The sequence below is a fragment of the Ylistrum balloti genome, unplaced genomic scaffold, assembly GCF_031769215.1.
Source record: "Ylistrum balloti isolate Yb309-2 unplaced genomic scaffold, AGI_CSIRO_Ybal_v1 Utg369634, whole genome shotgun sequence".
In the NCBI taxonomy this organism is placed as follows: Eukaryota; Metazoa; Mollusca; class Bivalvia; order Pectinida; family Pectinidae; genus Ylistrum; species Ylistrum balloti.
The window spans coordinates 110,994-137,785 of NW_026781898.1; the positions used below are offsets into that span (position 1 = coordinate 110,994).

General features: G+C 35.4%; 1 protein-coding gene across 1 annotated transcript in view; it reads left to right on the plus strand.

The window, feature by feature from the left end:
* The first annotated feature begins 285 nt into the window (after positions 1-285).
* The window catches only part of LOC132552724 (midasin-like), a 110,249-nt gene continuing 83,742 nt past the window's right edge, over positions 286-26,792 (plus strand). The window contains exons 1-24 of the mRNA XM_060216920.1: positions 286-518; positions 1,170-1,260; positions 1,900-2,030; positions 2,435-2,551; positions 2,917-3,109; positions 3,380-3,589; positions 4,242-4,477; positions 4,632-4,746; positions 5,860-6,020; positions 6,670-6,847; positions 7,157-7,269; positions 7,589-7,740; positions 8,536-8,596; positions 10,911-11,025; positions 11,574-11,658; positions 12,790-13,731; positions 14,039-14,154; positions 15,003-15,139; positions 15,945-16,049; positions 16,161-16,346; positions 16,756-16,831; positions 16,965-17,230; positions 17,517-17,695; positions 25,223-25,314. Of these exons, the coding sequence (XP_060072903.1) occupies positions 286-518; positions 1,170-1,260; positions 1,900-2,030; positions 2,435-2,551; positions 2,917-3,109; positions 3,380-3,589; positions 4,242-4,477; positions 4,632-4,746; positions 5,860-6,020; positions 6,670-6,847; positions 7,157-7,269; positions 7,589-7,740; positions 8,536-8,596; positions 10,911-11,025; positions 11,574-11,658; positions 12,790-13,731; positions 14,039-14,154; positions 15,003-15,139; positions 15,945-16,049; positions 16,161-16,346; positions 16,756-16,831; positions 16,965-17,230; positions 17,517-17,695; positions 25,223-25,314 (4,290 nt within the window). The remainder of the gene's footprint in view (positions 519-1,169; positions 1,261-1,899; positions 2,031-2,434; positions 2,552-2,916; positions 3,110-3,379; positions 3,590-4,241; positions 4,478-4,631; positions 4,747-5,859; positions 6,021-6,669; positions 6,848-7,156; positions 7,270-7,588; positions 7,741-8,535; positions 8,597-10,910; positions 11,026-11,573; positions 11,659-12,789; positions 13,732-14,038; positions 14,155-15,002; positions 15,140-15,944; positions 16,050-16,160; positions 16,347-16,755; positions 16,832-16,964; positions 17,231-17,516; positions 17,696-25,222; positions 25,315-26,792) is intronic.

Genomic DNA, 26,792 nt, shown 5'->3' on the forward strand with positions numbered 1-26,792 from the left:
CTCCAACTCACGTCGCTAGATCAAAGTGATTCATGTTTCATCTTTTCCTTTTGTGAAAACAACTATTCAGTGGGTGCACTTGTCCACATCAGTATGTGATTTCTGAATTTTCATTTTGGGGCAAACCATTTCTAGTGGCTGTGAAACATTATGGTGCAAAGCAACTTTGGGGCATAACATCTGACAATCTGAGATTTTGGAGGCAAATTGCATATATATTGTAGATAGACATTGTGATGGTTTGGACATCATGTTTATATATCATGTTTTTTTCCTCTATCTCAGATGTCTACATTGAAGAAAAAGCAAGACTTGCTTGAAAAACTTGCCCGTCTCTTTTTGGATCCATTGTATACAAGGAAGGTATGCCAGGTTTGTCGCATTATTATCCTCGACATTGTGGCAAGGGCCAGAGAAAAGGCAGAGGATGAGATGCTGCATCAACAAGGGGATCACAAGAACGATCAGTTCGGTCATGCTCTGAGCATGGCCGTTACACAATGTCCAGTCTTACAAAGGTGAGATGTTTGTTTTACCATTCCATCATATTAATTAGTAAATATTTGAATGAAATAATTGAGACTGACTTAACATTTAGTTAGAAATGAAGAGTAAAGGTCACCTTTCTAGATTCATATAATGGGAATTTCCCATAGGCTGTCTTCTTGGGTTAGGTGTTGGCTCTAAGAGCATGTGTCGCTAGTTTAAGCCTCATTGGGGCACAGCAATTTTCCTAACCACTACAGATTGGGTCATATAGAACACAAAGTGTACTCTCACTGTCACTTTTCACTATTCAGTGACTTATTTCCATGTGTTCCTTTAACTTTTGTAATTCATTCATTATTCAGATTTCAAATTTAGTTAACATCACATAATCCCCATGATATACTTTCATACAGTTTCTCAGGTCTCTGATTTTTTTTTTTTTTTTCATTCCAAAAAATAATTTTGTCCCCGAAGTTTGATTGAAAGGACTTAACTTTGACCCTTCATGACCAGATTTTAGGAAAGAGTGATGAGATTACCTATTTTAACTGAAAACTTTGGTCTTGAGAACAAAAATTTAACATGTAAATGTGCTTTTATTTAATATTAAATCAAGTTTAATTAGTTGTGTAGTGTAAATGAACTGACTAATTTTCTAATAAAATGTTTTATGTTTATAGTTACACCCTTACTTACCTCAGTCATGGTGGTTTGTACCTTACTGTACCACCTAAAACAAAACACAAGATGATTGCTGAATCAGAGAAACAGGTGAAAACATCCTCTATGTTATTTGCTTTTTCATATTGGTATAACGTTTGTTAATGCCGTAGCATTTTCTTTTGACTAAATTGAAATGTTGTTTGCTTGTCAATTTTCAAAAAAAGATTACATCAAACTCATTGCCTTGAAAGTCTCATTCCCTAAATCTTAATTTGCTCATCAGCTATGAACAACTGAGCTAATGCTGTTCCCCCAGTGTCTGTGCTAAAAGCTTGATTCTTTTGTGGATAGTCTTTGAAAGACTTTTAAGTTCTTAAGTATACATCCCACACCCTTATTATTTGGTACGTGATTTCTTTTGACACTTTTGGAGAAACCAACCATGTTGTGGATGTTACATTTCTTACATCAAATATCAGTTTAAAGCTTTTGCATTAGCATTATATCCCACACCCCTCTTATTCAATTCATGAATTAAAATAACTAAGCATTTTTCAATGGCTGCTCTCGATGAGCTTGGCAGTCATCGATTGCACCTGTTAAATACTCAACCTGGTTTATTTACTCAGTGCTGTGGCATGGTATTGTGGAGCATGATGAACTTAACTAGGATCAAAAAACCATAGTGATGAAATAATCTGCAGTGTGCTTTATCCTGAAATATTGGTCTTTATTTGTCTTTACTAGCGAGTTTATAGACTGATGGAGATGATCTGGAGGTTTGTCCATGTGTTGGAGAGACGGGTAAGGGATATAATGCCTGTAGACATCCTCATGTCTTTTCTCAGTTACTACAAAGATGAGGCTAGGATAGTGTGGTAAGTATATACAGGGAATGTGTTCTTTATTCATTTTCACTGATTGATATTTTGATGACTGAATACTTTTTTAACCTTATTTCAAATTACATACAAAAGTGGCATTGCATTTTTAAACTAACTTGAAATTGAAAGATAATGTCAAAAACGTTCTGCCAGTCTGATTCCCATCCAAACCTTCATTCCTTTTCTAAGGGAGAAAACTTAATGTAAATATTGTTATTTCCAAAATGTTTGTATTCTCACTATTTTTGAGAAAGGAATAAAATTGCTATAAATAGAACAAAATTATAACAGGAAATTATAGTCCATTTCATGACATCCAAGAATAATAAATCCTTCTGACTTTGGTAAAAATCTTAAGGCAGTGAAAAAAAATCATTACAACTCTGCTTTGTCTTCAGGTTGTGTTCTGACAGTGTGGCCACCATGTTGGATATGACATCAAGCCAGAGAGATGCTTTAGTGTGCTCTACATTGAATACAGACAAAAATGGCAGCCTTTCTGCTCTAAAACTACAGTAAGACTTGTCGACATGTGAGACTGCGATATTGTCATTGTCATAAAGGACATTTTCTTTCTGATATTAGACTGTGCCATGACACTTGTGATCAAAACTGAACCTGAATTGTTTCCCCTCAACATCAACATAGACATTCGTGATTACCACAACATGTATAAATGTTGTTACACCATCAGATCATTCATATTTATGTTCAAATTTTAACACAGTGCCCAAGGTAATTTTGAATGAACAGCTTTCTTACTAAGAATAAAAGCATGTTCTATTTTGATACCACTAAGATGAACATTTTCCATAGGTTACATATCACACATTTAACTGATCTGAAATTGAAATGGAGTTATCTATTTTGATATGTACAGACATCAGAAATGGTGCCGAGACTGTGGGCTGACTGATCCAGTGATGGATGATTCCTCAGTGGAGTTACCGGTCGAGACCTTTCAGCAGAGTTTAACTGAGATCATTATGGGACTTGACCAGTCAGATCTCCATCACAGTGTTGTCATTGTGGCTGGCATCCTTTTACCAAGAATCAACATTACTGAGGAAACGGTGAGGCCTAATAAAGAATCTAGGAGAGATTTTGTCCTAAAACAAAATATTAAATACACTGGTATGGAAATTTTACATAATTGAATTACAGGATTATTTCAGGGCATATTACTGTATCAAATCATCTTTCAAATATAAGGTGTCATTGTGTTAGTTTAAAAAAAATTTATAAGTTGTATTTAAAAGAAATCACAAAATGTCTGATAAAAAAATTAAACTTACATTAATACTCTTGGTGATTTAGTCACTGATGCTTGATTCTCTTTACAGCCTTGTACATCATTCCTTGTACCAGCTGAGTCTCTAGACAACAACCTACGAAGTTTGGCCCTAGCTGTGTCAGCCGGTAGTCCTGTCCTGTTACAGGGACCTGTTGGGAGTGGTAAAACCTCTCTGGTAGAACACCTCGCTCAATTGACTGGACGGGTCAAATCACCACACCTGATGAAGATCCAACTGGGTGATCAGACTGACAGCAAGGTAAACAATATTTATAATCCATAATTCAAATTTATCATTGTGTTAGCCAAATAAACCAGTTCTAATTTCTAACTGGAGTTGTGGCATTTTTCTTAGATAAATTTGTCCTGTAATTCACTTTCCTGATCATTGCATTGCTGTGTGGAAATTAATTAATTTAAATAATTAAGAGATGTGATGAACTAACATTGAGCTTTGGGAAAAAAAAAAAAAAATTATTTGGCAATAATCCTGTGCCAGGTAATAAGCCAACACATCTTAAACTATGCAATAAAAAAGGAAAAACAAAATTTATTTCATTGAGCTGTGATAGGCTCACCTAATAATTTTTATTCAGAGTTGTTGGACATTACAAGCTTGTTTTACAAGCATATAAGGTCTTTGATATTTGTAATACCGTCTTTAATAATCTAATTTACACACAGTAAACATGAGCTTCAAAACAACTGCTTTTGGGTTCATAATCAGGCATTCAACTGAGGGGCTAATTCGTTACATCAGAATTAGGGGTGTGGGCTTATTACAGGATGATGAAATGGCATTTGTTTACATTTCCGTTGAAATTGCAGTGTATTTGAAAGTTCTTATTGCCAGATGTGGGATTATCGTAGGATGAATACTATTTGATATAAAGAATTTGTGTGTATTACAGGCATTGCTGGGGACATATCGCTGTACAGACATCCCTGGAGAGTTTGTGTGGCAGGCTGGTGTATTGACGCGGGCCGTGACAGAAGGACACTGGGTTTTACTGGAGGATATCGACTCCGCCCCTATGGATGTTATCTCAGTCCTTCTGCCCCTTTTAGAGAGACATGTCTTGTCAGTCCCAGGACATGGTGATAACATCCCCACAGCTCCTGGCTTCCAACTGTTTGCAACCCAGAGGTTGGTAACTATTGGTTGCTCTAGTAGATTTTTGCTTCTTATGGCTAACTTTTAAGTATTCTAGTTTGTAATTCATTGCTATGGCTAACTATTGATTAGCCTACATAATTATTCTTTGCCATATTTCAGGATTTGTCTTTATTGTTTATTACAGATTGCTAGGCAGTGGGAGTGGTTGGCACAGGCAACATAGCAGCAGTTCAATCTTACTAGAGAAGATGTGGACCAAGGTCAATGTTGAACCACTCTCAAGGTCAGAATTGGAGAAGGTAAGAATGGTTGATGCAATAGCGGAACAGCCATCATTCTGTGAATCATATTTATAGGCGGTTTTACTGCATCTTCAGTTTAACTAAACATTGCAACTCAGCACAGTGGTCAGATACTACTACCAACAAAGTGCGATGGCTTGATTTGACAACTACCATGAATTTCCGCGTATAGTTGCACTTTTTCAAGCTGAAGCTGAAAAATACAAAAAAAATAAAAATTTTGAATGTTTTAAACATCGGCCATACACGCTAGCATTACGGTGAATCTATTTTTTTTTCGTTTTCTGTCGTTCGAATATTCACTGTCTTACTATTGGTCGTGGCTATAATAGTGTCTGGAGGTAGATCAAAAGTAAGCGGTGTTTGGTTGTCATTCCAAATCCTTGACAGGACAATTTTGTATTTCTGCCTCATTTCGATGATATATCTCTGGAATCTGCATGTCCCGCACGTGCAGTTCTGTTGTACTGACAACGATGTCGGACTCTCGGTGTTCACATACAAAATTGAACAGCTCTCTCTCCAACTCTTTCGTGTAAACGCTGTTCGCTGTTTCCACATGTCAAAGTCAGTGTAAACAATCTATAATTAAGTACCTTCGGATACCGCGTTAGGTACAGATATGTGGACAAGGTAGGATTGAAAATTTACAGACAGTTAAAGCAACCTCGTTTTCTGACTAATAGCACGCGTTCAGCCCAAGCCGAGTGTCGTCAATCTCCTCATACTCAATGTGTTACCTGTTGAGAACCGTTAATTATCCAATTAGCCAAGTCTGTCATGCTTGTTAAGTCAGGCACCTGGGTGAATTTGTTTATACAAGGTAATTAAATGTGTTAGGGTCTCACTCATTGTGGATTCTAATTTTCAATGGATCAAACCACATTAACTGTTTCATCACGGTAACCAGTAATTAATTAATCTTTCTGTAGAAAATCTTTTTTTTTTGTTTTAATCTGATCCCAAAAAAGTACCTGCGCATTATACCCGAGTGGGCATTATACCCACAAATTTACGGTACATGTTTAACATGAGACGTCTGTGAGGTAACAGACATTTGTTGTTTTGATAGTTTATTTGATATATTAAGTATATTTTTTCAATAACCAGGTAATTAACACCTTGTACCCACAACTCCATCCGGTCACGGAGAAGCTGCTGGATATTTACTTCATGCTGTCTGCTGGGAAACATGAGGCGGGAGTTGAGGACAGCTTGTCTGATGAGGTTGGCAAGTTCCTATCACATGATGGTCGACTTATTTCCACTAGGTAATTATAGAAATTTCTAAATATTTCTATCTTAAGGTGACTTTCTAGACTGTTTTTGAGAATTGATCATTTCCATGCTGTGATGAATCAGCATACGTTTGATTCAACAAAGAGCTAAGGTGAATATATTTAGTTTTTCTTTGGAATGTATTAAACGTTGTTCAAAAATCTTCAGATATATGAAAAGTATGGAATTTATTGAATTATAGGGTAAGATCACCATCCCATATGAATTTTCTTTTGATCACTTTGGATTTTAATCAGTAGTTTCCTGGGTTTCAAAATTTAGGCACTTAGCATCATTGACAAGTCTTAGTTCATTGCTTGCCTCTAGTATATCTAATTTTAAATTTGTATTTTACGGTGCATTTCACTTTTGTACAATACTTTGATCAATGTTTATGTTTCCCTCACAAGTTTTACTACTGGGGACTATAGGTTTGTACCCATGTCATTTCTCAACCAGTACTAGTTATGAAATATACCATAATACCATAGTAAAATATTGTAATACATACTTAGCATACCTAAGAATGAAATTAAATGCTTTCCTTAAACTCACCTTTGAAGGAATCGGACTAGATTTGTAGTAACCATTAAGTTTAAGTTTTGACCTAATAATGAAATTATACCTCTATATTTCTTTCAGAGATCTTATGAACTGGTGTAGACGTGTTGCTGCAGATTTTGATGTGTCATCTACGACAACAGCCAATCAGGTGCTTCAAGAAGCTCTTGACTGTTTTGTTGCATGTCTCCCAAAACCTAGCAAACGCCTCGTTGTTGCAGAGGCCATTGGAGCCAAACTAAGCATCTCAAAGGTCATGGTATGTAGTAGAAGCCATTGTAGGATTTATCATTCTCAGTGTGAAAAAAATGAAGTATGCAACTAATTGATAAACATATAAGACAAAACCAAAAGGTTCACACTGACAATTGTGTTTTAATACTTACCATTTGAGTCAGAATTTATGAATTGGTCCCTGGGCTTATTGTATCATAAACTAAAATGTGATGCTGAATTAATGTATCAATGCAGTTTTTCATTAATTAATTACCAAGCCAATTATGCTGGAATTAGGATTTTGTTTCATACTTACAAATTTTTTCAAACACTTCTTTTTCAAATGTTTTAGGCTGAATATTTCTGCTATAAGTGTAAACCGGAAGTAAAAGTGACTTCAACATCTTTTACCTGTGGCCGTGTACAACTAGACAAGAAGGCTGTGGAGGTTGGTTCAGTTCTTAGGTATGTAGAAAGAAGAGGCATGTTATGAGTATTTGTTGCATGTTTGAACAACTTTTTCTGATAAACCATGAGTCTTAAAGAAATTGGTCAATTTTTTACATGTACTTAAACTTAATTGAAACAGGAGCATATACTCCTGGGCCGCAGGGTTATCCAACTTGTTCAGATATGACCTTCAGATATGTTTACTCTAAAGGGCTTTAGTTTGATTTGACTGTCTCTGTCACTAAAAGATTAGGAACCTAGTCTAAAAAAGGAAAAGAAGGTTGTTTTTTTTTTTTTTTTTTTACTGTAAAGACTTCCCATTTTTTTTTTCTAGATCACCACACAGTACATTTTCCTTCACACGACAGTCTTCAGCTTTACTGGAACAGGTGTCAGTATGTGTAGGAAAGAGCGAGCCTGTCCTACTGGTAGGTGAGACAGGAACTGGTAAAACATCATCAGTACAATTTCTGGCTGAACAACTTGGTAAGCAGACTTATATTACAAAAGGATGTTGAAATCCAAAATTATTAAAATATGATTCTGTTTGAAATAGCCAAACCTACCTGAAAGGTCACCTATATAACAAAATGCTGTCTTTAAAGAACACCTGTATGTAATACATGTCTACAAAGGGCACCTATATAACAAAATCCTGTCTTTAAAGAACACCTGTATGTAATACGTGTCTACAAAGGGCACCTATATAACAAAATGCTGACTTTAAAGAACACCTGTATGTAATACGTGTCTACAAAGGGCACCTATATAACAAAATGCTGTCTTTAAAGAACACCTGTATGTAATACGTGTCTACAAAGGGCACCTGTATAACAAAATCCTGTCTTTAAAGAACACCTGTATGTAATACGTGTCTACAAAGGGCACCTATATAACAAAATCCTGTCTTTAAAGAACACCTGTATAGAAAAAAAATCTTTATAGGCTACCTAACAAAAACTTGTCTACATAGTCAACTGATTTCAGGTCCCAGTAAATTACAATTTGTAGCTTAAGTTATCTTTTTAGCAATTCTGCTTTCCTCCTGTAACAAAAGAATGGTTTCATATTTAAAACAGTTACTAAATAGTTATTTAAACATGCTTTTATCAGAATACTTGTGTACGCTTTTGCTTCTGTATTTGAAAATTGCTTTTAAATTAGGACCATATTAGGAGAATGTATAAAAGGCTCCTTCATGGTGTTTGATTTGGTTGCGAAATATTTCTTTGTAGACAAAGATCTCATCAAAATGTTAACATTTCCTGTTGGTTGTTACAGGTCATACACTCAAAGTAATCAACATGAACCAGCAGAGTGACAGTTCAGATCTTCTAGGAGGGTATGTATATCAGATCTCTTGGGAGGGTATGTATATCAGATCTCTTGGGAGGGTATGTATATCAAATCTCTTCAGAAGGTATGTATATCAGATCTCTTGGGAGGGTATGTATATCAGATTTCTTGGGAAGGTATGTATATCAGATCTTCTAGAAGGGTATGTATATCAGATCTCTTGCTAAGGTATGTATATCAGATCTCTAGGAAGGGTATGTATATCAGATCTCTCAGAAGGGTATGTATATCAGATCTCTAGGAAGGGTAAGTATATCAGATCACCTGGTAGAGTATGTATATCAGATCTCTAGGAAGGGTATGTATATCAGATCTCTTGGGAAGGTATGTATATCAGATCTCTTGGGAAGGTATGTATATCAGATCTTGGAAGGGTAGGTATATCAGATCTCTAGGAGGGGCAAGTATATCAGATCTGTAGGAAGGGTAAGTATATCAGATCTCTAGGAAGGGTATGTATATCAGATCTCTAGGAAGGGTATGTATATCAGATCTCTCAGAAGGGTATGTATATCAGATCTCTAGGAAGGGTATATATATCAGATCTCTAGGAAGGGTATGTATATCAGATCTCTTGCTAAGGTAAGTATATCAGATCTCTAGGAAGGGTATGTATATCAGATCTTCTAGAAGGATATGTATATCAGATCTCTTGGGAGGGTATGTATATCAGATCTTCTAGAAGGATATGTATATCAGATCTCTTGGGAGGGTATGTATATCAGATCTCTTGGGAGGGTATGTATATCAGATCTTCTAGAAGGATATGTATATCAGATCTCTTGGGAGGGTATGTATATCAGATCTCTTGGGAGGGTAGGTATATCAGATCTTCTAGAAGGATATGTATATCAGATCTCTTGGGAGGGTATGTATATCAGATCTTCTAGAAGGTATGTATATCAGATCTCTTGGGAGGGTATGTATACCAGATCTCTTGGGAAGGTATGTATATCAGATCTCTAGGAAGGGTATGTATATCAGATCTTCTAGAAGGGTATGTATATCAGATCTCTTGGGAGGGTATGTATATCAGATCTCTTGGGAGGGTATGTATATCAGATCTTCTAGAAGGGTATGTATATCAGATCTCTAGGAAGGGTATGTATATCAGATCTCTAGGAGGGGCAAGTATATCAGATCTCTAGGAAGGGTATGTATATCAGATCTCTAGGAGGGGCAAGTATATCAGATCTCTAGGAAGGGTATGTATATCAGATCTCTAGGAAGGGTATGTATATCAGATCTCTAGGAAGGGTAAGTATATCAGATCACCTGGTAGGGTATGTATATCAGATCTCTAGGAAGGGTATGTATATCAGATCTCTAGGAAGGGTATGTATATCAGATCTCTAGGAAGGGTATGTATATCACATCTCTAGGAAGGGTAAGTATATCAGATCACCTGTAAGGGTATGTATATCAGATCTCTAGGAAGGGTATGTATATCAGATCTCTAGGAAGGGTAAGTATATCAGATCTCTAGGAAGGGTATGTATATCAGATCTCTAGGAAGGGTATGTTTATCAGATCTCTAGGAAGGGTATGTATATCAGATCTCTAGGAAGGGTATGTATATCAGATCTCTAGGAAGGGTATGTATATCAGATCTCTAGGAAGGGTATGTTTATCAGATCTGTAGGAAGGGTATGTATATCAGATCTCTTGGGAAGGTATGTATATCAGATCTTGGAAGGGTAGGTATATCAGATTCTAGGAAGGGCAAGTATATCAGATCTGTAGGAAGGGTAAGTATATCAGATCTGTAGGAAGGGTATGTATATCAGATCTCTAGGAAGGGTATGTATATCAGATCTGTAGGAAGGGTATGTATATCAGATCTGTAGGAAGGGTATGTATATCAGATCTCTAGGAAGGGTATGTATATCAGATCTCTAGGAAGGGTAAGTATATCAGATCTCTAGGAAGGGTAAGTATATCAGATCTGTAGGAAGGGTATGTATATCAGATCTCTTGGGAAGGTATGTATATCAGATCTCTTGGGAAGGTATGTATATCAGATCTTGGAAGGGTAGGTATATCAGATCTCTAGGAAGGGTAGGTATATCAGATCTGTAGGAAGGGTATGTATATCAGATCTCTAGGAAAGGTATGTATATCAGATCACCTGGTAGGGTATGTATGACATATCACCATGACTTTTCTTTTTTCCTCTCCTGGTATAATATTTCTACAACATGGAGACCGGGATAAGAAAAATGATTTACTTTACTGATGAAGAAGAGTGTACTTGGTACATTCATGTGACATTGTATATCATTATTTTGTTGATTTTACAGATTTAAGCCAGTGGATATGAAACATGTAATCAGACCTTTCAAGGAGGACTTTGAAATTCTTTTTTGCTCAACATTTTCTAGGAAAGAGAACAGCAAGTTTTTGAGTCACATACAGGTGAGCTGCTGAAGAACCTGATAAGGGAATTACATACTTTAGATATTCTGCAATAAGTAGGAGGAAACACTTGACAGTTGAGTGAAAGTCAAGGGGTTGGTTCATTACATGATAAGGATTTTGCAAAATATACTTAACTGTTAATATGACAAAATATGCTTAACTGTTAATATGACAAAAGTTTATCATGGCCGTCAATAGGGAATTCTGATTAAATCAAGGGAGGTTACTCCAGCAAACTATTCTTATTCTCCTCCTCAGATAAGGTACTTTTGCTAAAGTCTCAGTGCAGAGAATCTTTTGAAATATTATTTAATATGTTTTATTAATTGAAATTTGTAGCTTGGTGGATGTTAAATGTGTACTATTTTATCCCGTCACAAAACAAAGGTGTTTAAATAGTTGACAGTGAAGTGTTAGTACAGTAATCCACAGTGACGATGATGAAGAATAATTAATTATGATAAAAGAAAATGTAGTTCACATCTTTGTTATGTTAGTAAATGTAAACTATGAAAATGATTGAGATGTTCTGGATTTTTGTTTAGGATTGCTTTGCCAAACAGAAGTGGGAGATGCTGCTGACACTGATGGAACACACCCTGACTCCAGCCATACAGCGTTGTAAAACTGGTACGTTATATCATCCTCTTTCTTTATCTCAATATTGCTCATAATCTTTTTGGAAATTAAATAGCGACCCACTGAGGAAAATGATATATCGTCATATGTTATCACAATATACTGTATGCTGTAATATCACACCCAAGCACCAATGACAAGTTACAAGCTGTTTGACAGAATATTCTGTTGGTTAATTCCTGACCTTAAGGTCAAGATTGGAAACATGACTGTTAATGTCTCGGCTTTGGGTCAACGCTAAAGTTGGGATGTCTTAACATGAATGTCCAGGTCAGAATGACAAACGATGACCATAGGTGTCTCACTTTTAGGTTAAGGTCAAGGTCAGGGTGTCTTAAGATGACTGTCAATGTCCGTGTCAGAATGACAAACGAAGACCATAGGTGTCTCACTTTTAGGTTAAAGTCGAGGTCAGGGTGTCTTAAGATGACTGTCAATGTCCGTGTCAGAATGACAAACGATGACCATAGGTGTCTCACTTTTAGGTTAAGGTCAAGGTCAGGGTGTCTTAAGATGACTGTCAATGTCCGTGTCAGAATGACAAACGATGACCATAGGTGTCTCACTGTTAGGTTAAGGTCAAGGTCAGGGTGTCTTAAGATGACTGTCAATGTTAGTGTCAGAGTGACTAACAATGACTGTCAAAGTCTCACCATAAGGTCTTAAGTTAGTGTGAGGTTGTCTAAATGTGAGAATCAAGGCATCACATAATGTCAGGAAGCAGTGAAAACTACTTTGATGTTATCTGCTATTAGGATGCTTTCACATAAGTGGTTGAAATGATTGGACTGCTGGAACTTGCAAAAAAAAGGTACAGATCAGGACCGCAGATGGACTGCGGAATATTTGGCACATGCAGATTGTGGGGTCCACCCATACCTGTTCGAAACTAACTTGCTGAATATCATTAGTTTTCAGAATTTCAGCATAAAGTAAGGCTAGCAGTTCATCCATATATTTCTTGAAAGTATTATGCTATTAAGTATGAGTGAAATGTATGGTATCTTAATTCTAGTTAATTGTTTTATGATTGACTGGGAATTCCGAAACTGTATTTTGCAGTTTTAGTCGTATCAGTTGTGTTTTTTGCAGCTTTAGATGTATCAGTTGTGTTTTTTGCAGCTTTAGACTTATCAGTTGTGGTTTTTGCAGCTTTAGATGTATCAGTTGTGTTTTTTGCAGCTTTAGATGTATCAGTTGTGTTTTTTGCAGCTTTAGATGTATCAGTTGTGTTTTTTGCAGCTTTAGATGTATCAGTTGTGTTTTTTGCAGCTTTAGATGTATCAGTTGTGTTTTTTGCAGCTTTAGATGTATCAGTTGTGTTTTTTGCAGCTTTAGATGTATCAGTTGTGTTTTTTGCAGCTTTAGATGTATCAGTTGTGTTTTTTGCAGCTTTAGATGTATCAGTTGTGGTTTTTGCAGCTTTAGATGTATCAGTTGTGTTTTTTGCAGTTTTAGTCGTATCAGTTGTGTTTTTTGCAGCTTTAGATGTATCAGTTGTGTTTTTTGCAGCTTTAGATGTATCAGTTGTGTTTTTTGCAGCTTTAGATGTATCAGTTGTGTTTTTTGCAGCTTTAGATGTATCAGTTGTGTTTTTTGCAGCTTTAGATGTATCAGTTGTGTTTTTTGCAGCTTTAGATGTATCAGTTCTGTTTTTTGCAGCTTTAGATGTATCAGTTGTGGTTTTTGCAGCTTTAGATGTATCAGTTGTGTTTTTTGCAGCTTTAGATGTATCAGTTCTGTTTTTTGCAGCTTTAGATGTATCAGTTGTGTTTTTTGCAGCTTTAGATGTATCAGTTGTGTTTTTTGCAGCTTTAGATGTATCAGTTGTGTTTTTTGCAGCTTTAGATGTATCAGTTGTGTTTTTTGCAGTTTTAGTCGTATCAGTTGTGTTTTTTGCAGCTTTAGATGTATCAGTTGTGGTTTTTGCAGCTTTAGATGTATCAGTTGTGTTTTTTGCAGCTTTAGACTTATCAGTTGTGGTTTTTGCAGCTTTAGATGTATCAGTTCTGTTTTTTGCAGCTTTAGACGTATCAGTTGTGTTTTTTGCAGTTTTAGATCATGGTATGAAAGACATTACCACATTATCCTGTTATATAAGCGCTGAGGTCAGACATTACCTCTTGGTCAGGAGGTTGCGTTATTAAAGGACAATTAAGAAGTATTTTATGGTAATGCTTACTGAACTGGAATATGATTATATAGATGAACTTTATACCAGACATTGGCTTATTGGTGGATAAATAAACTGAGACCATCGTGAATGTGATGTAACATAAGCAAACAAATGGGGCTTGTTCTTTAATATATTAGCCATTTTAATTGTGGTAATTTTTTAAATGTTTTGTATTATAAATGTTCATAATTGCAGGAAAAGAGAAAAACATTGAGAAACTTGACAAGTGGCTGGATATAAGGCGCCGTCTACAACAGCTTAAAGTGCAAATCAAACAAAAGGAAAATGTTCTTGCCTTTGCTTTTATAGAGGTAATGATTAGGGATACTGATGTTAAGATTAATGTGATAATCTAAGGCTCACATTTACAGTGTTACATACATATTCCGCGTTAGTTATACATGATGTACCACTGTAAATGTGGAACTGTTACTACCACAAAGAAAACACAGAAAAAAGGACCAAGCCTCAATCCCTACAGTTACAATGTCACCTTCCTGTCTTACTTCCGAGACCATCCCTGGGTGACTACGTCAACTCCTGACCATTTGTTTCAGTTTCAGTACAGATCTCTCAATATATAAAATTCTGAATAACAATTTTAATCAATATAATATGTGTAACTATTTAAATAAGGTTCTGTTCACATCAATTTGACTTATTCAACATTTACTTCCATATATTTTCATTTGCAATGCTGCTATGTTATTTTACTAGAGCATTTGGTATTGTGAGCATAGAAGCAATGACAGTACACCATCGAAATGGCTGTTACATTTGCTGCATTCAGTAATGTATACCTTATCTAAGTTTAAATCGTGTTATTATCTACAAGATGAAAGTAAGCATCAATTTGTCTTGTTATGTCATTAATGGTCTTTAAGAATGACATACCTTTATAGGTAAACATACCACATTGCACTAGTATGCAATAAGATGTTTACCTGCCAATACTGTCATTTATGATGGCCATGAACGACATAAGACCGATCAATGCTTAAAGAATCACAAATAAGTTTTAAAATCAATGTCTTTAGTAATATAGCTTTAAGGTGTGAAAGCTTGTCACGTGTATAGAGTACAGCAGAGAAAAAAAATGTTAACATTTAAAAGTTCAAAAGTCCTGGTATAGCGTCTTGTGATATGTTTGTTGTGACAGGGTTCTTTGGTGCGAGCTGTAAGGACAGGAGACTGGGTTCTCCTGGATGAAATAAATCTTGCTGCTGCTGAAACCCTTGAATGTCTGAGTGGACTTTTGGAAAGTACAACAGGGTCGGTCATCCTTACGGAAAGAGGGTAAGAGTCATCTCCCCTAAACACAGTGGCACTGTCATTCTCACAGAAAGATTTTAGGTCGAAGTTATTTCCCTTTACAGACTGTCATCACATATTGGCTAGGTTTTAGTTATCTCCCCTTGAAATAGTTCATAACAGAACTTGGACAGGCCTGATTTATCTCCCAACTTGATTTGTCATACTCACAGAAGTTAAGTAGGTCCAAGGTATCTCCAATAAAAAAATTCATCTCAACCCTTTGAAGAGACTCGACCCTACGTAATACAAAAGTAATGTTTCTACACATGTGGTGGTGTAACTTCTCTTTGTGTACTGGCATTTAACTTTGGAGTGTGAATTTCATGTTCCGTGAAAGAAAGCTTTTCTTTATATAGAGAATGTTAAGTATGTTGTGATGTCAACAATAGTAAGAAGAGACAAGAGGAAAGTTTTGAAAGTTGATTGTAACAAAAGCAGTAGCTGTCATGACCATACAAATTCCAAGCCAACGACATCAGTTGACTTGAAAGATATTGACGCATAGTGACTGTGTGGTGAGGAGAGTGAGACTGGGTTGAACGACACTATCCTTACTGGATTCTCGGACTGGAAAGTGAGATGTCAAGTCATGGAATCGTCTCTGTTAGAGGAGGCAATATATGATATGAAAATTGTTAGATATATAGAATAATTATGTTAAAGTTTCAAGCAAATCTAATGATTAATAGTGAAAGGGTTGAGCCTCCCTAAAACAGTCGTCCTCACAGAAAACACAATGGAGTGATTAACTTTGTACAATATTGATTTTAATATCATTTTGTTGCAGGGATGTTGAACAAGTGGTTCGCCATCCAGACTTTCGCTTGTTTGCCTGTATGAACCCAGCAACAGATGTGGGGAAGAAAGATCTACCAACTGGAATCCGTAACAGGTAGGTCTTCCCAATAGTTTGTTGTCCATGCATTGGCTCCATGGGCTCATTGCAGGTATATAATTATTTATCTTGATTCTTCCATTTAATTTTCCGTTGTGGTTAAAACAGGTTCACAGAATTGTATGTGGATGAAGCTGAGGAATCCCAGGATCTGAAGATATTAGTTAGTGACTATTTAAAGGGGTTATCACTGTCAGGAGCTCAGCTTGATGGAATTGTAAAGTTTTATCTAACAATTCGAGGTCAGGCAGCGAAACATCTTACTGACGGAACAGGCCATAAACCCCATTTCAGGTGAGTGGGTGAACGACCACTGGCATACTGTAGTGATCTGTGAGTTTTACTCTGTGCATCTTACTGTATTTCCAAATGGATAATGTCATATGTTTTTCATACTTGGCTTTAGTGCACCTTTATTTGATATATGGCTTTTTGTATAAAGGTCACTGGGTTTGGGTCCAAATGTCATACATGTGTTTTTGAACCTCTGTAATATTACTAAGGCCACCTGCCTGTGAAGGTCATTTTTCTCACATCCCTTTGTTGGCCTTTGTAGGCAGGGTTTGGCTGTTGTTGAAATGTTAAGAGGCAGTCATGATATGAAAATGTTGATTTTCTTTTGAAGGAAAGTATACAGAATATTGTGTCAATTTATCATGGTTTCCTTAATTAATTGAAGAACAATGTTTTCCTGCTTGATCAGTTTGAGGACATTATGCAGAGCTTTGAGATATTCTTCGAAGAACCCATGTGGTGTTGTCCTACGATCTCTGTATGAGGTAAGTTTTCTCACTAAAACTTGTACATTGATTTTTTTTTCATGGGTTTTATCTTGTGTTTTCCTGTCACTGTTAGCATCATAAGTATTTTGTCAGAAGTGTGAGTTTCCTGATGAAGTTGTTTATATTGTAGGGATTTTGTCTAAGTTTCCTGACCCAACTTGACCGAGCTTCACACCCAATGGTGGAGAAGTTAGTTTGTCGTCACATCCTTGGTAAAGTCAACATCAGCTCAATCCTTAAGAAGGACATTCCTATGCCTGGAGATGGAAAATATCACTTTGTGGAGGGGTATTGGATACCTTTTGGAGCAGCCAAACCAATTCAACAAGACAAGTACATATTAACACCATCAGTGAGAGCTAACCTCAAGGATTTGTCCAGAGTTGTGTCGGCAGGGTAAGACCAACTTACTCTTTATATGCCCAGTATATAGTTTTTATTCATTTGTTTATTACATACATGGACAAACAATTGTGATCTATCCTCCCAATAAAATAATTTCTGTTGTTTGATATCAAAAGTAAAATCTCAACCCACAGGATAAGATTTTTATTGTTAAACACTTATCAACGCTTCATGCTGAACTTTTGAAAATCCTATGTTAGAGTTAAGATCTCTCCCTCTATATCACATAGAAGTGAAAGATTCTATTCATCTTAAGTTTACTTTTTTTTTTTTACAGACAGCATCCTGTACTGATCCAGGGTGAGACATCAGTAGGTAAAACAAGTCTGGTCACATGGTTAGCTCAGACAACAGGCAATGTTTGTGTACGGGTGAACAACCATGAACACACAGATCTGCAAGAATACATTGGCTCCTACTCTGCAGACCAACATGGCAAGCTTGTCTTCCAGGAAGGTTGGTCATCTTGACGTGTCCTACTGTCATACTTTATTCAGATGTGTCATTAACATATGATGTGTTATACAAAGCCTGTTTAACATGAGTCATTGTGATAGGACCTGACATGAAACATGATATGCTTTAGTAATCACCCTGTCCCTCTGTTGATTGCCTTTGATAATAATAAGAGTTATACCCCTTTTTACTGTGATTCTAGAGAATATGTTTGTCGGGATTGTTGATTATGATATATATTTAACAGTATGATTCAAAGGCTTGAAAACGTTTGGAGTATATATAAATTTTATTGTAATCTAATCCAAAGGGTCACGGTGACCTATAGCCAACACATTTCATCTGTTATCCTGCACTGCCTGCTGTGCATTAACATTGTATATTCTTTTTTTTTAATAACTCATATTTTATTAATTTTTTTCAAAGGACATGCGCACATGACAGTAATACATAATGTACAGAAAAAAGATCATTCATTCCAGTTTTCCAAACATGCATAGACATTTTATATTAATCAGCCACATTCATACTAGTTAGCGTATATATTCCTTGCTTACATAAGTTCACATGCCGAAAACCATACATGTTTTCATGAAATTCAAGTGAAGTGAATATTCCATAATGTCATGTGTCATGTTATATGAAAGAAAAGAATAGAGACATACGCAGACAGTTACAAGTTGCAGACAGACAGACAAGACAAGACAAAAAAAAACAAGATAAGACAGACAGAGGGAGGGAGATATATTGACAAAACACAAGACAGACAACAAAGACATATACAAAGACAAAACAAACACCCTGAAGTATGAAGAGAAATATCAAACATGTGTAAGAAACACCAGTTAGGGTAAGGTAGAGACAGATAGACAGACCTTCCAGAAACAAAAGTAGAAATTAATTGAGATCAAAATTGACTACAGCATTACTTAATAAGAAAATCAAAATAAAAGTAAGTCCAACTGTCTATTCTTATTAAAAAATTAGAATATTTTTCCATTTTCCACATTCTTTGTTAAAATTATCAAGAAAAGTACCACCTTTTTTATTGCTATATACTTTTGGACATTATGGTGGTCCTTGAAAGAGTTTATTAGTGAATGTATGTTTAATGTGGTATCAAAACATCTAGTTTTATAAATATAGTGTTTAATGATGATGTTAATTTCATTATATATTCTACTAAATTCGTGTCTAATTGGCCAAAAACTAAATATGAAAGATTGTTTATTAATAGTAACAGGAATTAGAAAAGCATCTAAAAGTGTCTCAAGACTCTGTAGTAAGTTTTGAACTTTTTGACATCCCCAGAATATGTGAGATGTGGTCTCGGACTCTAATTTGCAAAATGTACAAAGAGGGCTAAATACTATTTTTGCCTTGAAAAGTATTGAATTAGTTGTCAGAACATTATGTAAAATCCTATACTGGAACCACTGAAATTTTGAATCTTTTGTTATTTTAAAAGTTAATGAAAAAATATTTGCCCAGTCAGAATTATCAAAATCAAAATCATTGGCCCATTTTTTTCTCCCAGTTGGAATTACATCATTCTTTGATAAAATTTTATATAAATATTTTGTTCCTTGAACTTTAATGAAGAAAAGTTCTATGTTCAAAGGAATGATGGGGAGTAAAAGATGTGTGTCCTGATCAATAGGTTTGCCAGTAGTGAAGAATTCGCAGAGTTGACAATACCTTGGAAATGAAGAAAATTTGTAAATAAACTGTATTTCTGTGAAAATTCATGATAAGAGTAAAAAGTGACAGGATTTGTAGTTTTTAGCAAATCGTTAACTACTCTAATGCCCTTAACGAACCAATTATGGTAAAAAGTAGACTTTCGACCTATAGTTATATTAGGATTATACCAAACAGGTGTTTTAACAAAGAGAGTTGTCTGCCCTTTAGAAAATCAGAGTTCAATAGTCTTTTCCATCTTTTAAGACATCACACCAAAATAAATTTTTGCATGATCTTTGACACATATGTACATAATCAGTTCCACAATTTATAAAATAGTCAACATTAAAAAAAATTTTAAGTATAATTTGCCACTTTCTAAATTGTGAACTTAAAAAAGATCTCTTCATCCATAATAACTTTAGAGCATCTATAAAAGAATTGATATTTACCATTTTCAAACCCCTCTCAAAGTATTTTTTAGTTATAACATTTCTTTTCACTTTGTCTGTTTTACCATTCCATAAGAATTTATACAGGATTGTATTTAACTTATTAAGAAATGAAATGCTTGGGTTAGGTAATGATATAAATAGGTGATTAAATTGTGATATTAATAATGATTCACTTACATGAATTTTGCCAATAGGTGTTAGCCTTCTTCTACTCCAGGACTTGATTGAAGATTTTAGCTTTATTAGTTTCTTGTCAAAATTTGATTTTTTAATTTCATGTAAATTAACACTCAACTCCAACCGCAAGAGAATAAATTTGTCCCTACCCCACTGTAAGCCAAATTCAAGTAAAAAAGTGTCATTGCTATATTTTTGTTCCCAATCCATATAACCTGAGTTTTGTTTGTGTTGATTTTTAATCCAGATGTGTGGGCAAAACGATTTAGTTCTAAGATTGATGACAGCTGAGCTTCACCCTGAAGAAAGAAGAGAGATTTCCACCCTGAATTATAGCCGAATTAGCATTATTATGCAGTGTTCTTATCCATTTTTAATGCTGTTCCCAAAGCCAAAAAAAGACAGAGTTTTGTCTATAAATTTCCATGAAACAGAGTCAAAAGCTTGTTGAAAGTCAACCATGAGGAGCATTCCAGGAATGTTATTATCTTCTGTATAATTCATGATATCATATATGAGCCTAGTGTTTTCACCAAACTAACATTCTTCTAAAAATCCAGTTTGATCATGATCTATAAGTTTTCCTAGAACAGTTTTTAACCTACCCGCTATAACCCCTTGGCTTGTCACTTTTTGGAATGCATGTAATAACACCTTGTTTTTGTGTAATAGAGAGTTCATTATTATAATAGCCAAAAATTATGATCTAATTACGAAAGTACCAAGCTGTTTCCAAAAACATTTTAAAAATTCTGTAGAAAATCCGTCTGAGCCTGGACTCTTATTACTTTTCATTTTACTTAAAGTTTTTCCAGCTTCCTCTAACTTAATAATACCTTCTAACTTCTGACAATGAGATAAAAAATCTTTCAAATTAACATCTTCTATATCATCTTAGTCATCATATAACTTTTCATAAAAATCTTTAACATTGTTTAAAATTTCTTCCTGACCAGATGTTATCTCATTATTTGGTTTTTTTAACTTAGGAATAATTTTGGAGGTGAAATTTCTATTTTCTAAACCTAAAAAATATTTTGTGGGTTTCTGTCTTTTTTCTAGCCATTTTGCCCTTGATCTAATAATATAACCCCTTATATTATGTAGTCTCATTGCTTCAAGTTCTTTTTTCTTATCTTCTAAGTCATTTAAATCAACATTATCCCTATCTTCTAATTCTTTTATAGTTTTCTTAAGGTTTTCTTCTCTGAGATTTTGCTGCTTCTTAACATGACTCGAATATGCTATCGTTTTCCCCCTTATTTCCATTAAAAGAACTTCCAAAAATAACTGATCGTTAACAGTAAATTGTAAGTCAGCATCCGATATTTCCAAAAGATTATCAAAAAAAACCTTGGTAAACAGTACTGCATTTTAACTTTATTAATAAGAGAATTTATAGTATTGAGATATTCTATATCTTGAAGCAACGAGTTATTAATTTTCCAAAGCCCCCTCCCTCTCTCAAACTTGTTGAATTCTATTTCAATTTTAGGAAAGAGTGGTCTGGTTTATACCCTGGGTCTATAAAAGAATTCTTAATAGAGGAAAGCAGATCTTCTGAAATAAGGAAAAAATCTAGCCTGGCTTGTTTTACTGGGTTTTTTTTTCTACAGTTTCACATACCTTGTCCCTAGCTTTTGGGTTATTTATATTTCTATAGGTACTATCATAATCAACCTCTGAATAATAGAACTGTTTTCAAAATCATCAATAGTATCGGAAATGATATTACAAAAGTCTGGGTTATCCTGGTTCGGATCATATATAGTAATAAGAGTCAGTCTCGTCCTTTCAATGGTAATCTCCAGAGCTAAAAAATTTCCTGTGTTATCCCTCTTTTCTTTATGAACTTTAAACTCAAAATTGTTATTTATCAAAATAGCAACCCCCCCTTGCATTAGATTTGTAAGAGTTAAAAAACATTCAGTACCCCACTCACTTCTAAAAAAAAATGTGTGTCTTGGAGACAAAAATTATTATACAATTGATTTTTAGGTCATCTGGACCCGAAGGGTCCGATGACCTATAGTCATCATGCTTCGTCCGTCGTCGTCCGCCGTGCGCCGTGCGCCGTCCGCCGTGCGCCGTGCGCCGTCCGTAAACTTTTCATTCAAACGACTTCTTCTCAAATACTAGAAGGTCTAGGGGGCTAATACTTGGCACAGAGGATACTGGCATGGAGCTCTACCAAGTTTGTTCAAATGAATGACCTTGACCCGCTTTAAAGGTCACAGGGGTCAAATATGTTAAAATCTTTAAACAACTTCTTCTCATTAACCAAAAGGCTCAGAGTGTAGATATTGGGCCTGTGACATGCTGGGATGAAGGACTACCAAGTTTGTTCAAATGAATGACCTTGACCCACTTTAAAGGTCACAGGGGTCAAATATGTTAAAATCTTTAAACAACTTCTTCTCAATAACCAAAAGGCTCAGATTGCTGATATTGTGCCTGTGGCATGCTGGGATGAAGGGCTATCAAGTTTGTTTAAATGAATGACCTTGAACAACTTTCAAGGTCACAGGGGTCAAATATGTCAAAATCTTTAAATAACTTCTTCTCAAATACTAGAAGGCCTAGGGGGCTAATACTTGGCCCATAGCATGCTGGCATGGAGCCCTACAAAGTTTGTTCAAATGAATGACCTTGGCCCACTTTCAAGGTCACAGGGGTCAAATATGTTAAAATATACAAAGGACTTCATCTCAATAAGCAAAAGTCTATGAGTGCCGATATTGGGTCTGTAGCATGCTGGGAGGAAAGGCTACCAAGTTTATTCAAATGAATGACCTCAACCCACTTTCAAGGTCACAGGGGTCAAATATGTTAAAATATACAAACGACTTCTTCTCAACAAGCAAAAGTCCATGAGTGCTGATAATGGGCCTGTAAGATGCTTGGAGGAGAGGCTACCAAGTTTGTTCAAATGAATGACCTCAACCCACTTTCTAGGTTTGGCTTGCTTTTTGTCAGATGACCGTTAAGGCCCATGGGCCTCTTGTTTAAATATGTGAAGATATCTTTTCTTTTGAGTCTATCACCTAAACCCTGACAATTAGCACTCAGAATAGTTATATCGGTAATATTAACACTGACAAAAAAGACAAAATAAAACCACGCCGCATGGTCTCGTCAGATAATGTAGGAAATGTGATGGAACACATATAAATGTGTTTCATCTCATTTATCACATAATCCATATCGAAACCCAGTGACGTAGTGTTGACTGATGAAAGGCCTGTCTGAAAGAGAGGAGAAAGCAGAACATAGAACATGTAAACATACAGAGAAAACACAAGGTAACAGGAAACAGGAAGTTGTAACTGGAAGCTACATAGTAATCATAACATTACGAAGCAGAATCAGGACAGTAATTCCGGATAATATATATATATATATATATACGAAGAAAAAAAAACCAAACACGGACAGAGGTACTATATATACATGTATAAATAAATATATGCAATATTGGAAAAAGAATCTTATCAAGATAGAATGTTCAATAAGGTGACTGAACATAATGACTGATAATACAGTAAAGAATATCCTAGAAATCGATTTGCATAAATAAAAAATTAGACCTGCAAAGTGACAAGAAGCTTACCTTGATACAGAGAAATCTGACGTAACCTTTACATACGACTTACATCCCATGAAATGTAATCATAATAAAATCCACACAAATCACACGTATTTGAACACATATTAATGAAGAAAAAATAGAAACATACAATATGTAACTCGGTAACCGGGCTATACTCCCGGAGATGTCCATTACCGACACATAAAGTATATAATATGTACAGTGTCCAAAAAAAGAAATGTTCGAAGCTTATATTTTTCCATCTCTCATCAGATAGTCACCATTTAACGGAGTGTCATCAAACAGTCTACGTTTTCTACCATCATTTAGAATAATAAAAAGTTTGCCGTCCACACTGTTAGTATTTCTAACACATTCTAGTCTGTAGGCCTCTCTGAGACGATCCTGTTTCTTTGAGTGAGATCCTCGAAGATAGCGTTTCCAGTACCCTTCAGAAGTCATCTGTTCCTCAGAATCTCATATTTCTTTGTTCGGCGGGTGAACTTGACAATGATGCCTCGCTTCTTGCCTCTGACGAACTTCCCCAATCTGTGAGCGATATCTATGTCATCGCCGCTGAATGCCAACTTAAGCTTCAAGTTAACAAGACTGGTCACTTTTTCCTTGCACTCCTCAAATGTCTCTTTCTCTGTCGGATCATCCAAACCGAAGATACGAACCGAATTTTTCCGCCCCTGTTGTTCAAGGTTGTTGTATTTACTGTTCGCTTCCTTCTGTGCTTCCTGAAATTCCATACACATAGTTTCTAGGTTTCCAACAGTCTGTAGGAGTTCCTCATTTTCTTTCTGGAGCTGAAATATTCTCCCTTCATACTAATCCAACAGTTCACGATTCTCCTTCCGAATATCCTCCTTTAGTCTAGCAAACTTCTCCTCTATCGTATCTGTGATATGTTCTATCTTTTTGTCCATTTCGGTTTTTGTCACAATATTGGAGATCATCGCTGTAATTTCCTCTAATCTTTCCTCTGTTGTCTTAACGGCACCAGAACTACAACTTCTTTCTCCCGTTTTACCCATGGTCAGATCAAAGTCAATAGTGATGGTAAAACATAGGTACAGTCTGATCTGTACAGGTGAAAACCACACAGGTACTAGTAATAAGTGCGTCGCTGAACAGTTGTCACACGGTAGAGTCCTAATTCATTGTTTGTTTTCCAAAGGTTCTAAAAGTCACTTTTTGATGTAAGAAAGACAAACATTCCAAGGTAGAAATGGTCCCAAACACATTAAACACACACGAGCCGAAAACCAAGATAGATAACGTCTGCAGTATTCACAAAAAGACATAATTTTCCGGAGCAAAAAAATTGGTGGATATGTCCAGTCCATGTGACCGTCAACATTTCATCTTAATAACTATCGAATGGAATTTTTTTAAACTTGATCAGAACTGTTCTTAGGAAGATGGATATTTAGGAGATAGGAAATAAGGTGTACCAGGTACATAAAAATATATATTAAGTAGGTCATATATGTATTTTTTGTTTTTTGTGGGTTTTTGTGTTTTTTGCTTGTTTTTTTTCACTTTTGGTGAGAATGAAAGCCAACAGGCTCCTTGTTTGTATTGTGTGATGTAGATTTATAAGTGTTTGTTTATCAGGTGTGCTTGTGGAAGCTATGAGAAAGGGCCATTGGATAATACTAGATGAGCTGAACCTGGCACCTACTGATGTATTGGAAGCTCTTAACAGGGTAATATTTAGATACACACTCCAAAGAGCATATTAATTATACTCAAGTTAGGGTATGTTTAGACCAATATTCATCATGCCTATTGTACCTCCATCTTTTTAAGGTATTATTATGCAGGAAACATGAACAAAATCATTTCCTGATCATAATCTCATTACAATTCAACAGATAGGGACAAAAAATCTCTGCTGTAAGTGATAACAGTATGTTAACAAGAGATGACTAATATGGGGTTTCCTTTGTGTAGTCTGCCTAGATAACAAGGAAAAAGCAAGAACTGTTGTATCAATTGCAACATTTTGGATTTTAATCCAAGTTTTCCCTGTCTTTCCTACCTTTTCTTTCAATAGGTTTGCTGTGGGAAACTTTCACGAAATAGACTACAGTCAGCAGGACCAGATGAAATATTTTACTTATCTGATGGTCTGACTTAGCCATGTTTCATTGATTATAAACCTTGTGCATCAAAGATTGACCCAGCTTTCATTGGTTGTTTACAGGATACATGTCTCATAGCACGGTATAACAGTAATGAATAAGTGATAGATAAATAAAAACATTTCATATCTTTATACACTACGGATATCCTATACTTTATTAATCAGTTATAAGTATGAATATAAAACAAAAAATGAAATATGAAATGCATGGATACACACCCACTCTCATTCACATAACTTAGTGAATTGATACCTTGAGTAACACAAATATTGTACTCACATTTACATCCTGAAGAGTAACAAGTCCTGTCAACAATAATCTAAAACAAAACTCAATAAATACATACTTATGAACATTCTACATTGATATAACATCAATAGCACTGAGCAGGGTTACGAAAAAGGTGAAGGTCACAGCAACGTCACTGAAGCATAACTCTGCATCGGCACGGTAGTTATTGCTTATATTTTTTTCTTTTGATTTCAGGCAGCCATGTACATAAAAAAGTAAACAGTAGATTTACAGAATTTTTAGAATTTGGTTGCCTTATCATGTATAAATTCAAACTTAGCCCTGTGCACCTGTATAAACGCAGGGATTAATGTCAAAACGTACAGTAGGGCTCCTTAACACACTGCTGACCTATCACATTCAGTCATTAGGATCAAAGCCAGGAAAGTTTTACTTGGTGACGCCTGAATTTTCAACATAGAAAAGGAAATTTTGGTAGAATTTAGAAGGGATGGACCACAAAATGTATTTTACACAAATGCGGTATTCAACTCAACAGTGTTTGAACCATCTGTGTTTAATTTACTAAGGTAAAGAAGAGGACCAAACACATTATTTGACTTATCTGATGTATTTGATTCAAACATGTTTGACACAAGCGAGTTTTACTGTATAACATACTATATATTACTATAAAAGAGTGTGTTATCCTTGACTTTGTGATTAACTTTCATGAAATAGACAATATCATGTTACATTTCACTCTAAACATAGTTTATTTTCCCTGTCTTTATTTACAACAAGTA